Raw genomic sequence first — 18200 nt, forward strand, 5'->3', positions numbered from 1 at the left:
GCTGCAGTTTTGTGGCTGAATTATCTGATTGTTTCCTAGTGCACTGATTCTGTTATTAGTGACTCCATAACAATAACATAACACTTCGCTGTCTTCTTGATGGTTTTAAGTTAATGCTGCGGGGATTGCAGGTGTATTTTCTGGACAAGCCTCCAGCAAATTTCTTTCCTTTTCCTGGTCTGATATAGAAATCTAGTAGAGGTAACATTACACATCAGCCCAGAGCACCTGCTGCCATTTTTCTGCACCCCATTTCCTATGGTTTTGTGCATAGTTGAGTCGCTTAGCCTTATTTCCACATCCTATGCATTAACAACATAGGAACTGGGGTGCAGAACAATGGCAGCAGGTGCTCTGGGCTGATGAGTCAAAATTTGAAATATTTGGCTGTAGCAGGAGGTAGTTTGTTCACCAAAGGGCTGTAGAGCAGTACAATAATGAGTGTCTGCAGGCATCAGTGAAGCATGGTGAAGGTTCCTTGCATGTTTGGGGCTGCATTTTTGCAAATGGATTTGGAGATGTGGTCAGGATCAGTAGTGGTGTCAATGCTGAAAGATACAGGTATCAGATGCTTTTCTATCATACCACACCATCAGGGAGGCATGTGATTGGCTCCAAATTTTTTCTGCAGGAGGACAATGACCCCAAACATACAGCCAATGCCTTTATGAACTTTCTTCAGTGTAAAGAACAAGGAATCCTGGAAGTTATGGTTTGGTCCCCACAGAGCCCTGGTGTCAACATCAACTCTATCTGGGATTACATGAAGAAACAGAAGAATTTGAGGCAACCTACATCCACAGAAGATCTGTGGTTAGTTCTCCAATATGTTTGGAACAACAAGGAACTGCCGAGTTCCTTCAAAAACTGTATGCAAGTATACCTACAAAAATTTAAGTATTGATGCTGTTTTGAAGGCAAAGGGTGGTCATGCCAAATATTGATTTGGTTTTGATTTCTCTTCTATTCATATAGTTTCCATCTCGTTAATGGCCAAAAAAAAAAAAAAAACTATTAACACTTCTATTTCTGAAAGCATTCTTAATTGACAGCATTTTTTAATACCTGCGTAAAACTTTTGCACAGTACTTAAAAACATGAGTTAAAAAAAAACTTAATTCTGGGGGGGATAATATATAAATATATATATATATATATATATATATATATATATATATATATATATATCATTAGGCATGTCTTGGCAAGTAGCCAGATAAATCTGGATTGCGTCATTTTTCGATGCGTATATCACACGGCCACAGAGCTGCCAGTGAAAGATATGTGGAAAAACATGTTCTCATGGCTGGATGATCTCATAGTGAAGTCCTGGTGTAGTAGATCATAGGATGTAGTAATTGTGACTAACACAACAAGGGAAGTAACATCGGGTAAAGCACATTTTAAAGAGGAACTTAGGTGTCTTATCAGTGTCTGCTAACATTGGGTTGCTATTGTAAGGTTTACCCCTTTTGAAAGACAGCCAGATGTATTCTTCCCCTCTTCCTGACTAGACCTGAAGTCTACATGTGAGAGGTGAACATGTTAGCCAGGCAAGGTGTGGCTGAAGTCTAGATTTTAGTGTACCAGTGAGATGTTATTGAGCTTAAACTAACACTAAATGATATCCTTCTCTAAAAATAATTCATACACATCCACTATTTAATGGCCCTTTTAATCTTTCATTAAATAATTTTTACTGTGTTTTATGCCTCACTGTAATGGGTTCCATGAGCTCCTGCTACCCCTCCCCCTGCCCTCCCCTCACTTCAATTGGTATGGAACGCAGCAGTGCACATTCAATAGGGTCATGCACATTGTTCTATGCACACTACAAATCCCATAGTCCAAATCAAGAGCAAGCTAGAGAAGGTGGCTACATTTCTACATACATTGGGACCATGGAGAATGAATGTAGCCAGCCTCTAACAGTAGGCTGTATCACAGAAGCGAAAAAAAAAAAGGAATTTGGAGAAGGCTGAGGTCTATAGAAGGTAGTTTGAGATAACAGCGCATACCTAAATAGATTTCATTTTTTTTAAAAAACAGTTTAGTGTCTTTTAATGAAGCCTAGTGCCATCAGCTTCGTACACTCACCGGCCACTTTATTAGGTACAGTTTGCTAGTGCCAAGAAAATATCCCCAACACCATTACACCACCACCAGTCTGAACTGATGATACAAGACAGGATGGATCCATGCTTTCATGTTGTTTATGCCAAATTCTGACTTTACCATCTGAAGCTGAAATCGAGCCTGTGCAAATTGTAGCCACTGTTTCCTGCTCTTAGCTGACATGAGTGGCGCCCTGATGTGGTCTTCTGCTGATGTAGCCCATTTGCTTTAAGTTTTGACGTGTCGTGCATTCAGAGATGGTATTCTGCATGCCTTGGTTGTAACGAGTAGTTATTTGAGTTACGGTTTCCTTTCTGTCACCTAGAACCTGTCTGCCCATTCTCCTCTGACATCAACAAGGCATTCTTGTCCGCACAACTGCCGCTCACTGTTTATTTTCTTTTTTTAAGACCAATCTCTGTAAACCATAGAGATGGTTGTGCGTGAAAATCCCTGTAGATCAGCAGTTTTTGAAATACTCAGAACAGCCCATCTTGCACCAACAACCATGCCACGTTCAAAGTCACATAAATCATCTTTCTTCCCCATTCTGATGCGTGGTTTGAACTTCAGCAAGTCATCTTCACCATGTCTAGATGCCTAAATGCATTGATTTGCTGCCATGTGATTGGCTGATTAGCAAATTGTGTTACCAAGCAATTGAACAGGTGTATTTAATAAAGTGGCCTGTGAGTGTACATTCACACATACATTACTGATTAAGCTTGGAAGTTCAGGCCAAAACTTTATGAATTCTTTTAGTGCAGTCATATTACCAAGGTTTGGAGGTATAAGATCAGTTACAGCAAACTCGTTCCTGACTGATTTTTTTTTTCTTTTTTTTATTGTCTTCACTGACAATTGCATGCTGTGATAGTCTGGGATTAGTAGAGTACAATGCACCTTGATTAAGCGCTATCAGTCCTGGGTGAGCATATTAACATCTTATCGTCTGTTGTTCTAATACAAGCCAATAGGGAGGCCTTCCAAAGACTTTCTAAGCTTGACAGTTTTAAGGAAAACAATGATCAGTTTGATTTTTATTTATTTATCTTCATGGTCCGCAGCCATCAAGTTTGTCTCTGAAAAGGCTGGAACAGGGGATGTCCACCTGTTCTCACTTCTCGAGAGCAGTAAACTGGGACGCTTAGGTGATCTAGGTGTACGTTTACAGAAATATACTTTGCCAGTTGGGTTGTGCCTGCATGTCTAAGTTTGCATAGTAATTTGAAAGGAGGTTGTTTCTGTTTGTGCTCTATCATAGTAAATTACAAAGGGTGTCAAACTGGGGCTCTTAATTTTACAGGTATAAAAAGGGATACTAGTGTGGTGGTAAGTAGCAAGCATTTTCTATTACTGGTAGACGGCACATATGTCGTGAGCCAGTCGAGGGACTGTTAACCAAGATGGCAGACAACAGTGTTAGTATGTGCATAGAACAGCATGTGGTGATGAAGTTTCTTGCAAAAAAAAAAGGCGTAAAACCCGCTGATATCTACAAAAGAGTTCAAGCACAGTATGGTTAGGAGACATTTGAATGGTGTAAATGTTTCAACGATGGCCTATCAGTGACGATCCCGGCCATGGTGGTTCCCAGCGCATGGCAGTTATTCCTATGAACATACAGCACGTAGAGCGCTTGATCTTGGATAATGGACGCATAACCTGTTATGGGATTGGCCAAGAGATGAACTTTCTGTGAGAACGGTGAACACAATCATTCACCAAGACAGATTTCGGCTTTTGGCAGGTACAGAAGAGTTGATGTCTGTACTGCGTTTAAGGAGCATTTTTGACAGGGAAAGCCAGGATTTTCTGGATCGCTTCATTACATGTGATGAAACCTGGGCACATTCAATCCGGAATCAAAATGACCATCAAAGCAGTGGAAGCATGCTGACTCACCACCACTAAACAAATCTTGAACAATTGCAGATCTTGCTCAGAGTGATTTCCACCTGTTTGGACCCCTAAAAGAGTTCCTCAGAGGTCAGCATTTCAGCACTGAAGACAAAGTGAAGCAGGCTGTCCTATGATGGTTCAGGTGCACTGACAAATCTTTTTATCCCGAAGCTTTCCAGGCATTAGTTAAACACTGGGATACGTGTATAACTGTGGCAGAGGAGTTTGTTGAAAAAAATGCAGTTTCCACTCCTTAAAATTTGTTTTTATTGTATAAACTTGAACACTTCTCGTGTATATATTTTTTCATTATCTTTCTAAAATGAACCTTTTGCGTATTTGTATGTTTATTTTTTTTAGAGTTTTATATAGAGAGAGTTTTTTATTGCGTTTAAACAGACTCTTTTCCCGAAGAAGTTAATAAGCTGATGATTATATGCGACTCGATAGCCTTACTTGGTGAACAAATGGAACGTTTAAAAAAAAAAGGTCTCTGCCCTGTACAGCAATCTATGGGCTGTATGGGTTTCCTCTAAATACTTTGATACCCTGACATAGATGATACCCTCAAAATACTGGCAAGGTATTGTGAGATTTTTAGCTAAGCTTGAGTTGAGAAGCCTTAAAGGGAGATGATGCAAAGGCCTCTATAGCATGTACATTTAAAATAAAGGCTTCTGAAACTTCTTCATTGCGGTTGACTGGATTTAGCATTTTCATCAGTCCCACTGGAGATTTTGAGCAAGAACGTAAGTACCACTAGCTGTCTTCCTGTCTGCATTGAAATGTATTCTTCTTCCCGAGAATCACAACTAATATGCTAAAAAGAAATTTTATGATTCGTAAATATCATGAATTTTACATGCTGATCACAGATTACCTGGATGAAAGATGAAAGATCAGATTGGTATGGTAGGGGTTTTGTTTGAATAGGAAAGGGACGAGTAATAAATCAAGCTGAAAGTCTGGTGTTTCATAGAAGAAGATTCTGACGTATTCATTTCTGACAACTCACGACGTTTGTAGTCCATTTCATATTTGAACAGCTATAACTTGGTGTATTTTATTTTTTCTTTTCTAGTATCTGCTGAAAGTGAATGAAATCAAGATAAAGAAAGGAGTCGATCTACTGCAAAACCTAATTAAGTACTTCCATGCACAGTGCAAGTAAGTGTTCTATATTTTAAAGCATTTCAGCCTATGTCTAGTATTGTGGAAGCATGCATTCTGTGCTATATTTTGACTGATACAGAGGAATCCATAAGATGACTGGACTGAGTGTGAGCATGTCAAATGTCCACAACTAGGACTACTGCAAAGTACAGCATTTACAAAAAGTCCTCTACTAGAAGTATTTTCCATGTACAGCATTTACAAAAACTCCTTCTCTATAAATACTGCAAAGAACAGCGTGTATCTTTTTCCTTTTCCTTAGCAATTTTTATTTATTCAATGAAACACTACATTAGATGCAACACAATACTCAAAGGTTTTTGTAAAACAAATTACATTTGTCTATGTAGGAAAATTGGCATTGCACAACTGCATTTAGTACATAAAATAGACAGACAAATTAAAATGAGTTGATCACATGTGTCAATGTAGGTTGAAGTAGCTATAACTGCGCTTGGGGCGGCTGTTAGAAACTATGGGGCCCCATAGAGCCAACTTGAAAGCTTAGCTGGGAGCCCACTCCTCTCTCACTTGATATGTTTTGGATGGCCACTATTTGGGTGAATCATTGCGTGGATTATAGGATCCCTTGCTGACTCCAAAAGCAAAATTCCTTCCTAAAGAAGCTTGTGTCAGCGTCATACTCATTTAAAGGTAGTGGTTGCTGGAAGTGGAAATTCTGGCAGGGGTATCTCTGCCTTAATTCAGTTAATGTGTTATTCAGCTTGGCAGCAGCCATGCTACATTTCATTTTCCATTTTAGATGGTTGTCCTTTAAAACTGATATTATCTGGATGAATATTTGCAAGTCCAAAAAACAAGGGGTCTGTTCAGTGAGTGGAGCCATGCAAATCATTCCCTTATGCTTTGATGACCAATGGTGCAACCAAAACTGCTACATTAAACCTTTAAGTGGCACCTACATATGTCATACATCTGTGGCAGCGGCAGTTTTACACAGCAGCTGGGAATGTGTGTGTCTGGTTCACAGGAAGACTGTCGGCTTTCTGCTAAATGCGATCCAGCAGCTGTACAGCCACCCAATCACTTCCATTGACCCCTGAAAGTGTGCAGCCCCCCACATCAACATCTATCTCTACCCAACTCCTGCCATGCTTCAGAGGACCTGCATGGCAGGCCTCACCAGGTGGAGGAAAGGGAGACCAACTAACATCAGTTCACTGATCTCCTCAAAGCTGCAAAAACCCGGAGGTGTTGTGTAGAATGTCCCTTTCTCTGGCTGCTGTGGTCATGGAAGAAGTTAATGGAGTGTGATCTTTGCATTCAGTTACATTCAGTGGAGGGCAGGTGAGACATTAGGGGTTTAAAAAAAATTGGAACTACCATTATTTTATGCTCCAGGGTCTCCGCTTCCAAGGACTATATAACGTTTTGTGGGTTTTAAGTAATCTTTAGGCCTAAAATAACTTAACATATCAAAAATTGCATGTGGCAGCAAAAGGATTTTAAAGTACAAATATGGCCTGAGATAAGGAGCCTTATATACAACTTGGCATGTTTTAGCTTTCATCATTCTAAAGACTTCGATCCTACCCACATGTACTGCTGTTTTGCCAGATTTAGCTGAGATATATTTGATGCAGAATTAAAAATGACAGTAAGATTCTCATTAGGGATTCCACTTCTGTTTTTTTCCTTGTCATCAGCTGGTTTGAGTTAATACTATTACGTCTTGCTTGCTGTAACATCTTTTAGATTCTGGAGGATTATTGGTATAACTATTATTATTTGGATATTTTATGGCCTTGTCACTTTTATACATAGATCAACAGAACTAAAAGATGTAAAGGAATGTGTTTTGTGGGAGAAAAATGTGAATTTTTTTAAGATTTATCTTCTCTACAAAAACCTGTATTAAGCATATTACACCTTCCAGAAGTGAAAATGTGTGAAACATTAATTTTCCCTGCTTGGCTATAAATAGTCGTGAGACCTATCGCTAACAGTGCAGAACTTCCTCGTGCTTCTGTGTCAGTCACAAATTAACTGTGTCTATGTGATATGGTATTTTAAAATGTTATCAATTTGTGGCATTGCTCCAGTTTTTTTCTTTCTAAAGTTTCTGCAGTTTTTTTATGTGTAAAATTGAAACACTATTAATACTTCTCATTTGCATGTATAATCAAGGCAAAATTGGCTATTGAGTTTTATTTTGATAGTCTTGGTCCAGTTAAGTTAAATGTAATCCTTTATAGGGTATATGCACATTTCCGAAAAAAAAAAATTATAAATGCAAATTTTTTTTAGGTAACAATGTATGCATTTATTATTTTTGTTGTTGCTGTTATGGACCTGTAAAGCATTGCACCAACGATCAGCAGATCATGGGTGTAATGCTGCAGTCCTGCAGACTGTCTGCCCATACAGCGGGGGTATTTGCATTTGTGACGTGTTACATATAAGAAACACCCAATATCGTGGTTCCTACTTATACCATATATATTGACCATGATACCTCAAACCTCCAAACAACCAAATTATTCCAATAACAATATTAGCAGCTGCCCCTATTGAGCGTATACACTAAGTCCAGAAAGTGATATATAGAAAGGCGCTTGCTCAACAAATGATTATAAACAAAATAATATAAAAAGTCCAATTAAGTGCATTCCCTAACACCACAAACTTAAAATAAGAGTCTTTTAGGAGGATGTTGGATCATGCCAGTATTCCAGACAAATCTTCTTTACCACTGGTATTGGATAATTAAATTCCACACTCACCAGAAGGTTTTGACCTCCTGTTAGGATGGTCAAACAACGCTAGGTCCCCCAAGCATATTCTCTCATAAGGTGGATCTACAGGCTACCCTTCATTCAGTCGTATCTTTCAAATGGACTTAATAAAACCCATAAATAAAATATCCATGAAAAAGCATCTAAGTGCAGTATTTATTAAGAACCATAGTTCCAGATAAACTATATTAAAATCAAACTCACATGGTAAGGTGCCTACAATCCCGGCACCAGTTAATACATTCTGTATATGTAAAGATGTCACCTCATCTCCTACAATAGCCGGCGTGCGTTCTCACCAGGGTTTATTCATGCACACCAAGCATGCTTCTTCCAGTGGTGGGCTGCCTGAAACCATCAGGACACACACTGCTGGGCTATGAGCCTGCACTACCACTCCGCTCCACTGCTGTGACATGCCGGGCAATGGAGCAGAGTGGGAGTGCAGGCTCATAGCCCAGCCTTGTGTGTCCTGATGGTTTCAGGCAGCAAATCCATCCACTACTTAATGGCTCTGTAATCTAATTTGTAGGAAATTGTTTATTATTGTGTTTTTCTGCCACATTGTAACATCCTCTGTGAGCTCCCAAACTTCTACGAATCCCATAATCCCTAGTCTATCTCGGGAGTGAGCAAGAGAGGGTGGCCATGTTCCTACATACACTGGGACCATGCAAAACAACTGTGGCTTATGGTGGTATATGGCATTCTGTTCTCCAGTGCTATTCTAAGTAATTTTCCATTATATAATGCCATAACCAGAATGTAGCTACTGAACCACTTACAAAAATTATTTAATGCTATTTTTTGGGACGTTGTAGGATTGTTAAAGCATATCCAGTCTCAAATGTAATCTGCTTTAATAAAAATGGCAGGATCGTGACAGTAAAATTAGGCAGAAATTCACCAGGTCCTGCACCATTCTAGTTCTGGGTCAGTTAACCTAGTGTCAGCTTTAGATGTGTGTCTCAGAGCAGTTCTGCATTGTGGGTATTTAGAGATGAATTCCAAGTATGACTATTTTATGCATAGTTATTTTGGTCCACCTTGGACCAATGTAACAATGTATATACCATGCTTGGCCAGTGCCCCTGGGATCTGGAAATTACCAAATTAGACACCACTACAAAACTTTCTTTGGATGGGGTGAAGCAAATGATGTCACTGCCCACCTTGTCCAATCGGGGAATGTATTGAATTCATTCAGAAAATGCTTTGCATTTTCTGAATGGCACCTGTGCCAAGCAGGTGACCGCCTGTGTTCAGAATGCAGTAGGGCAGCCGCTTAGCACAGGACTCAGAAGTTGAGATCAGTGGTATAGCAGTATCTGCTTCAGTGATCTCCAGCTTCAAGGGGCATTGGTCAGGTATGGTATATACTGTACATAGTTACATTGGTCCAAGCTGGATCAGTGTAACTGTGTGTAAAATATCCATACCTGGGACCTTAACACTTAACCCAATCCCCCTCCTTAATCTTACACTTAATCTATACGAAACACTGCAATTTTGCAATTTATTTTGTAACTCAAGTATAAGACCTAACCCTAATTCTACCCCTAACCTTTTTTATAAACTGTCGACAGATATAAAAGAAAACACCAATGAACACAGCAATGAATAAATTATTCAGTCTTTTTTTAAATGTAACCGATCTATACACCTTAATCTGGCTTTTTAAATCCCTGAACAGTAGATCTGAGACAAGGACGCTGGGGGACAACACTGGGACCTGTAAAGTGTTGTAGTGCACATATGCAGACATATGCACTGCTTCCAGTCACAGGCTAGGGGCAGGGAGGTGACCTGACAGTATTGTTTAACTGCAACAAGGAAAAGTCAGTTCACCACCTTGGCTGTGCTCCTATGGCTAGGCTGTATTCATCTCAGAAGTGAATGAAAAGACATACAAAATCTTTGGCTGATCCAAACTACTTTATTTAGAGCACTTCCAGTCCCGGTCTTGAAAACATTTCTGGATCACTTTCAGCGGGTTATTAATAATTTTATCTGGTGTAATAAACGTCCACGCTTTACCACATCTGTTCTGTACCGCTCACAACGGACGGGAGGTCTAGGTCTTCCCAATTTTTGGCTATATTACCTCTCAGCCCATTTTGCACAATTATCACAATGGGCGACTGTAAATTCTCAAATCCCGTGGATTAGATTTGAATCTCAGTCTATACGCCCATTTTATTTACCGGGTATTTTGTGGTCCAAATTCCCCCCTCGATCGTTCACTTTTCACAACACTATAGTTACCCATTCATTGACACTTTGGTCCAAATATACACGTAAATTTAAATCTGGTATCTTCTGTTTCTTTTTTTGGTGATCCAAACTTTATTAAGGCATTTTCTTCCCCTCAAACGTTTCGTTGGTGGTATGATAGATCTCTTATTAGATTATCTGATTTTCAAAGAGGAGGATCTTATATTACTTTTGATATGCTGCGAGTACTTTTTAAGGTTCCGCTTTGCGAGTACCATCGATATCGACAGATTAGACATTTTTTTCAGTCACATTTTGGCCTCATACCCTCCTCTTCGATCTCATTCTTTGAACGTATTAGCCGTGACTCTCCTAGGGGTAGGGGTCTTATCTCAGATCTTTATCATCAATTTTTGATCAGTTTCTCTCCCACACCCCCTTTATATAGACAAAGATGGGAGGAGGATAGTGGTATCACTTTCTCAGATGAGGAGTGGGATTCCATGGTGGATAACATATATAAGAGTTCGAGATCCCTTTCTGTCTGTGAGACTGCCCTCAAGGTATTAACCAGATGGTATTCTACCCCGTCAACACTACATGTACTGTACCCACAAACTTCCCCTTTATGTTTCCGGGGCTGTGGCCTCACAGGTACATTGGTTCACATGTTTTGGGCTTGCCCAACTATATCTTTGGTTTGGAGTAGGATATCGGAGGTAGCTGCTTCCTTGGTAGGTGCCCCGGTATGTCTGACTATACAGTCCTGTTTACTGGGAGCTCATATCCTGGGGGCCTCTGATGCTGTTATGAGATTGATACATACCATTTGTATTGCCACTTTATGGGCTATTGCCACTTTATGGGCTATTGCCACTTTATGGGCTATTGCCATACATTGGAAATCCACCACGGTACCCTTGGCCTCTGTTTTACATAGAGTTGACGCTGTGATGCTCATGGAGCGTATTCATTATACTTTGCTGGACAAGATGCACTTGTTTGATAAAAAATGGTAATCATGGAGGGTTCATAGACATTCATTACATGACTGAAAAGCATTCCGTTGGAAGGTTATTTGGCATATGCTATTGACAGATGTATCTTTCAACCCACTTTATTGTTTACATTCCTCATGTACTTAAAATCTTTTATCTTTCTTTTTCCTCCCTATCTATCTTTTTTACGTATATGTACTCTTCTGAAATGTACTTTTCAAATGTGCCTTGTTATTAATGTACACATTACTTGAAACTGTACTGTTGTTCTACAGTCTACCCTTGAAAAATAAAACCGTTTGTAAACAAAACAAAAAATCTTTGGCTGATAAGACTGCCCTAAATATGGATTTCGGATATTCAATAGGTAGCTTGCCTGGCATTCAGCTTTAACCATTAAGCCAACACTAATTTAATTGGACACAAGAGTGTCCCAAGTGTCGTCCTGCACTGAATTCTTCACCCATAAAGTAAAGTTGGCTTATTTCATTTCTTCTCCCCGAGACTTTAAAGAAATGTTGTGTTTTTTTTGTTTTTGTTTTGTTTTTTTAAATCGGGGAGGGAGTACTTTTTAATTTTTGGTGGTACATGCATGCTCCTACTTTCCAAACCTAGGCAAGGGTGACATTGCCTCATCCAGGAATAGAACTGAAAGTCCTGTGCTGTGTTTTTCAGCATAAACACACAGTCAAGAACAGTAAGCTACTATGCTGCTCTTGCCTTCCTCCTCTTCAGAGCTAATTGATGGACAGAGGCAGGAGCCTGCATTGTTCTTAACTGCATGCATTCCTCGGCCAATAGCTTCAAGGTAGGAATTATACCCCTGTCGAGTTTGATGGGCACTACCACTCACAGACGCAACCCATTCAAAGTAAATGTTATTTCTAAGCAATTGTTTCTTATTTCTAGGGTTTGTTTAATGACTGGCATAGTACCACTGGATTGGCAGAAGGCCAATGTGTTGCCTATATTTAAAAAAAAGGGTCTTTACCAAGTAACCACAGACCTGTTAGTTTACCTTATATAGTTGGGAAGATACTGAAGAGTTTAATAAAAGACCACATAGATGAGTTTTGCTAGAAAAAAACATTTAAGCAGTAGCCCGCATGGATTCATGAAAGACAGAAGTTGTCAAGCAACTCTGATTTCTTTTTGAGGAGGTAAGCAAAACCTTTGTCAAAGGAGTGGCTGTGGCTACAATATACTTGTTTTTTTGCAAAAGCCTTTTACACCATTCCACACACATGGCTAATGTGTAAGGTGAAATCTACAGGCTGGAAAAATAATTTTGTAAAAGGATAGAAAACAGGTTAGAAGATTATTTTCAGAGAGTAGTGGTTAATGATTCATACACTGAATGGTCTAGGGCAGTGGTGGGCAACCTTTTTTTTCAACTGAGCCAAATCTCGCCAAAACCACGATTGAAATTTATTTTGAGAGCCACATTTTTAAAACTGAAAATACATCCCCCATATAGTAATTCATCCCCCATATAGTAATTCATCCCCCATATAGTAATTCATCCCCCCTATAGTAATTCATTCCCCATATTGTGTCAGTTCACTTACCTTTGCTCCGCGCGTTCTTCTCGCCGTGTTCCCACGCCGTTCTGGTCTTCAGGGCGGACTGTGAGAGGAGAGGAGTTCGTCACGCTGCCCCGCCTACATCCTGGCTGCCCCGCCTACATCCTGACAGCTGCAGAGTCCTGACTTTTGGGGCGGCCGCCCGAGAGGAGGGAGGGGAGCGGGCACCCGGCACACAGAAGAGCCGCATTTAAGTTTGTAAAGAGCCGCATGTGGCTCGCGAGCCGCGGCTTGCCGACCACTGGTCTAGGGTTGTCAGTGGTGTACCCCAAGGTTCAGTGTTGGGACCCTTACTTTTTAACATATTTATAAATGATTAAAAGTACCATTTCAGTCTTTGCAGATGACACCAAGCTGTGCAGTGGAATAACGTCCTTACAGGATGTCTCCAAATTTAAGCCAACCTCAATGCACTGTTTGATTGGGCAAGTAACTCATGGGCAAATTAAATTTAATGTTGATGAATGTAAAGTGCACTTGGCGGCTAAAAACATGCACAAATCATATATACTTGGTGGAGTACAACTGGGGGAGTCAATGGTGGAGAAGGATCTGGGTGATTTAGTAGACCACAAAGAGGAGTTCCAGACACTCCCCCCCCCCCCCCCCCCCAAATTAAAAGTCAGCAGCTACAAATACTATGGCTGCTGACTTTTAATATAAGGATGTGCATTTTTCTGTTTGTTTCTGGAGCCTCTAAAGCTGAGGTGTCAAACTCCATTTCATGGTGAGCCGCATCAGCATTATGGTTGTCCTCAAAGGGCCAGTTGTATCTGTAAGACTAGATGTCCAGAGCACAGTGCACTCCCTTACCGTGTATTGCTGCAGGGAAGGAGGTGGAGCTAGGAAGCACAAAGTGCAGGGTCTGGAGTAGGACCAAAGGAGGGCTGGAGTCAGCTGCCGGAGTCTACAGGGGAGGTGGTGACAAGGGGGTGCTGCAGCTGCACAGAGATGTGCAGGATCTCTAGGAGGAGTTCTTTCCTCCTCTCTGCTGCCATTTGCTGAGACCAGGGGTGGGGGGGTTGCAGAGATGAGCCTGTGGCTGCATGGAGAAGTGCAGGATCTGGCGGAGGAGTTCTGTCCTCCTCTCTTCTGCTGACTGCAGAGACAAGGTGGAAACAAGGGGGTGCAACAGCTGCAGGGGAGGTCTGAGTGCCACATGAAATGGCCTGGAGGGCCGGATTTGGCCCTCAGGTTTTTTTCATTGTAACCTGTGCTCTAAAGCATTACACCAGCGATCAGTAGATCACTGGTGCCATGCAGGGCTCCTGCAGACCTGTCAATATATCTGCTTGCCCATACATCCCGTATAGCAGGTATATTAACAGGAAGAATCCATGAACTACCATGGTTCTCCGCAGTGCTGTGGTAGTTCGTTGAGAACTAAAAGCCGACAGCTGCAAAGGCTGTCGGGACTTGTAGTTCATTCATTAACAGAACACTATGAATGAATGACGCAACCATATGGGTGGTGCCCCCCACGGCCACATTTTTTTCAAATTTTGACAGCTAGCGGAGAGGAGAAGATATTCTACTAGTTGTCACAATGGGGAACAGGGAGGAGTGGGGGTGGGTCCGTTCGTAACATGTTACACCCTGAATATGAGTGTAACATGTTACGATAGGTGAACTTATGCTTTAATAATAGCATGCAATGCTTGTACAAAGAGTTGTACCCTGTAGCAACAAAGTGGTAGGCTGAGATTGGCTGTTGCAGGTTACTGCTCCTTTTTTTCTGTATTAAATTTTACACTACATCTTCTTTTTTTTTTTTTTTTTTTTTTTTTTAATTGATAATGTATTAGACTCACGTGGAACGCCAAATGCCCATGTAATTGTCTGTAGGTATTTGTAGTATTCATTTAAAGTATAAGTGTGCCTAATGAATACTAAAGCACTCTTGCCACTTAGCACTAATTATAGACACATCATTTAATAAGCCATTAGGCTTATTTTATTACACAGAAAAGGAAAATGTGTATCTTCCCTCCGGCTGGTGTGTGTCTTGTTTATATGACTTGTTTTTGTCACGGTACGTTCAGTTTAATATAGTTAACTTAATTGTATGTATTGTAGGCATTAAATAGCTACATATTTATTATAGGGCGAATCCTAAACACAGACTAGTCATTGATCACAATTGTCTTTATTTAGATAATTATATGTGAGAACTATTAAAGGGAGACTATTCAAACCCTGGTTCGGAAACCTAAGCTTACAATTCTCTGCTTGGTCTACCTCGCTGTTGCGTCTCTTTGAGACAGTCTAACTCCCTCTTTGTGCTTTGGAGGGGTTCTCGGGGCCTCCCTGCATCTCATTCCACCATCTTTAGGAAAATTGAACTTCAAAATAAAATTAGTACCTTAACGGCACTCGATATTGATTTTTAAAAACACCAATATTCCTGCCCCAAATTGCAGGTGTTTATTTTGCGTTTACTTGCACACACCCACTTAAACTAGTTTCTAGAATGCAGAATTTTATTAAGGGGTTTATTGTACATGCGTATAATACTGACCAGCAACACATATTTCTGTTTTTTTTTTTAAACTGATCTCTACGCAGCGCATGTTTACGCACCTATGTGTACAGGCACATTGAAAACAATAGTCTGCATTTACATCAGTTAAAGTGGTTGTAAACCCTTACCTATACCCGGTGGAGTGACCAGCCTCAGGTGATACACACAGGTGAAAAAAATCTTCCTACTTAAGATGTACCTGTTTATTTTTAGCCGTTTGTCCTGTACATGGGATTGAAAAGGATTTTTCACAGACTCACAAAGCAGGGGATGGACAACTGCAGTAAGACACTGTACATGAGCTCTGAGAGCTGTTTGGAGGGAAGGGACACACTCCCTTTACACAGCACACAGGAACAGAGCTGAGGCTGTCAATCACAGGCTGTGCCCTTCCACTCACTGTAGAACCTAAGGGGTTAATTCTCTGAATTGTGTAAAAACTTCTTCCAGTGTCCCCCTCTTATCTCCTGATAAGACATATGTGGAGACACGCTGCACATGCTCAGTTAGTTCCATGTTCCATGTATTGTGGGAGACCAGATATAGTGAATTCAGAATCCAGGGTTTAGTAACACTTTGAGGCAGTCTGCAGGAGGCCTTAATGGAGCTTCTGGCAACTATCAATTTTGTGGGATTTCTATGCATGAAGGTAAAAACCTTCTTTTTGCTGCTTTCCCCACAGCCCCCCTAATACTGAAGTGAGCCCGATCTTGATCCAGTGTTTTGCATGGGAGCCTTGGCTGTCCCTGGTCTCTCTCTCCTCATTGGCTGAGACACAGCAGTAAGAGCCATTGGCTCACACTGCTGTCGAAAAAAGCCAGTGAGCCAATGAGGAGAGAGTGGGGGCAGGCCCAAATGTGGCTCTATGTGTTTTATGAAAGCATAGAGCTGCGCAGGGGAGCAAGCACACACAAGCTTTATAAAAACTTTAAGCTGGCCATAGATGAGTAGAATTTAAAACTCTTAGGAAAAGGATGTTCTAATGTCATTCTTCTAATCATTAGTGGGTCAAATTGATGCTCGTTTTTGACCACAATGATGAGAAAATTCTATTCATTCCAAAATCAAATGTTAAAAGCAAACACAATCTTTTTAACAAAATTTAAATGGTCTGAGAATGTTCTAAGAATTTTTATACCAATTTTCCTAACACCTTTCATTCTATCCATCTATGGCCATCTTTAGTGTACATAATGTCTGCCTTCTCTGGTATAACAAAATGAACAATATGTATATTGCCAGTATATCTCTGAAATTCATGTACACTCACCAGCCACTTTATTAGGTACACCTTCCAGTGCCAAGAAAATATCCCCCACACCATTCTACCACCGTCAGCCTGAACCGTCGATACAAAGGTTTCATGTTGTTTACACCAAATTCTGACCCTACCATCTGAGTTTAGCAGCACCAGTCTGCCCATTCTCCTCTGATCTCTGACATCAACAAGGCATTTTTGTCCACACAACTGCCGCCCTCTGGATATTTTCTCTTTATTGGGGCCATTCTCTGTAAACCATAGAGATGGTTGCATGTTAAAATCCCAGTAGATCAGCAGTTTTTTTAAATACTCAGACCAGCCTGTCTGGCACCAACAACCATGCCATGTTCAAAGTCACTTAAATCTCTTTTCTTCCCCATTCTCATACGCAGTTTGAACTTCAGCAAGTCATCTTCACCAAATCTACATGCCTAAATGCATTGAGTTGCTGCCATGTAATTGGCTGATTAGCAGATTGTGTTACCAAGCAATTGAACAGGTGTACCTAATAAAGTGGCCGCTGAGTGTATATTTCTACATGTTTTATCCCTTAAAACATTTCAGATATAGAAAAATATCTGGTTAACAAGCCAAAAAACAGTTTGCTCCTAACTTCCTGTTGGACTGACACCTTGCCTTTTCTGTAAGGAAGTCCAACCAGTGTTTATTGCAGGTACTTATATAGCGCCGTCAATTTACGCAGCACTTTACATATATATTGTACATTCACTTCATTCCCTGGCCTCAAGGAGCGTACAATCTAAACTCCCTAACTCACATTCATACATGTACATTAATAGGGCCAATTTAGACTTGAGCTGGTTGGCATATATTTGAAGTGTGAGAGGAAGCCGGAGTACCGGATGGAAACCCACGCAAGTACATGGAGAACATGCAAACACCAGGTAGGTAGCGCCGTGGTTGGGATTCAAACCAATGACCCTAGTGCTGCTAGGTGGCAGTGCTAACCACTTAGCCACTGTGCTGCCCGAGTGTTGTCAGATCTTCCTGCTGGGTTCCTATATACATAATATATTGATTCCTCTGAGCAAAATTTATTGTATTGTGCTAGGTTCACACGGCAGCAGTTGATGCAAATTGGTGCACATTTTTCCACATGTTAACGTGCTTTGATTTGAGGTAGCCCATTCATTTGAATGGACTTCTACTGCACCAAAAACCAAGCATGTACTACTTTTTTGCAAAGCAGGGCATTATAGCACACAGTAGTGTATTACTGTGCATTATGGTGTGCTCAGGTGCTATTACGTATACACCAATATACATAGCACTGTTTTTGTGGCAATATGCAAAGCACACTTTTTCTTTTAATGCTAACATGAATGTTATTGAAGCACAACAGTGAACTAGGGGCAGACTGACAACTCAAGGGGCCCCCGTGCAATAGGGGATCATGGGGCCCATGTGTCCTTGCCCACACTCAAACCACACCAAAAAAAGCCTATGAAAGGTACCAGGGGCATCTCATAGGGCCCCCTGCTGACCCTGGGCCCTCGGTCAGTGTCCCAGTGCCCAAATGGTCAGTCCGCCCCTGATGTGAACTAAGCTGTAAGAGCTGATTACAAATTATGTGCAAAAGGCTCTTAGGTCAGGAGAAGTAGTTCTGATGGTGTACTTGCGTCCATAGGAAAGTACATTCCAGCAGCTGGCCCTACA

General features: G+C 40.8%; 1 protein-coding gene across 2 annotated transcripts in view; it reads left to right on the plus strand.

The window, feature by feature from the left end:
- The window catches only part of ASAP2 (ArfGAP with SH3 domain, ankyrin repeat and PH domain 2), a 326350-nt gene that overhangs the window by 194611 nt on the left and 113539 nt on the right, over positions 1-18200 (plus strand). For both annotated transcript variants that reach the window (XM_089672021.1, XM_089672023.1), the window contains exon 7: positions 5099-5184. In XM_089672021.1, coding sequence (XP_089528147.1) covers positions 5099-5184 — 86 coding nt within the window. The remainder of the gene's footprint in view (positions 1-5098; positions 5185-18200) is intronic.

This window comes from Staurois parvus, unplaced genomic scaffold (assembly GCF_062004578.1).
Source record: "Staurois parvus isolate SC_StPar_1 unplaced genomic scaffold, SC_StPar_1.0 ptg000118l, whole genome shotgun sequence".
NCBI lineage: Eukaryota > Metazoa > Chordata > Amphibia > Anura > Ranidae > Staurois > Staurois parvus.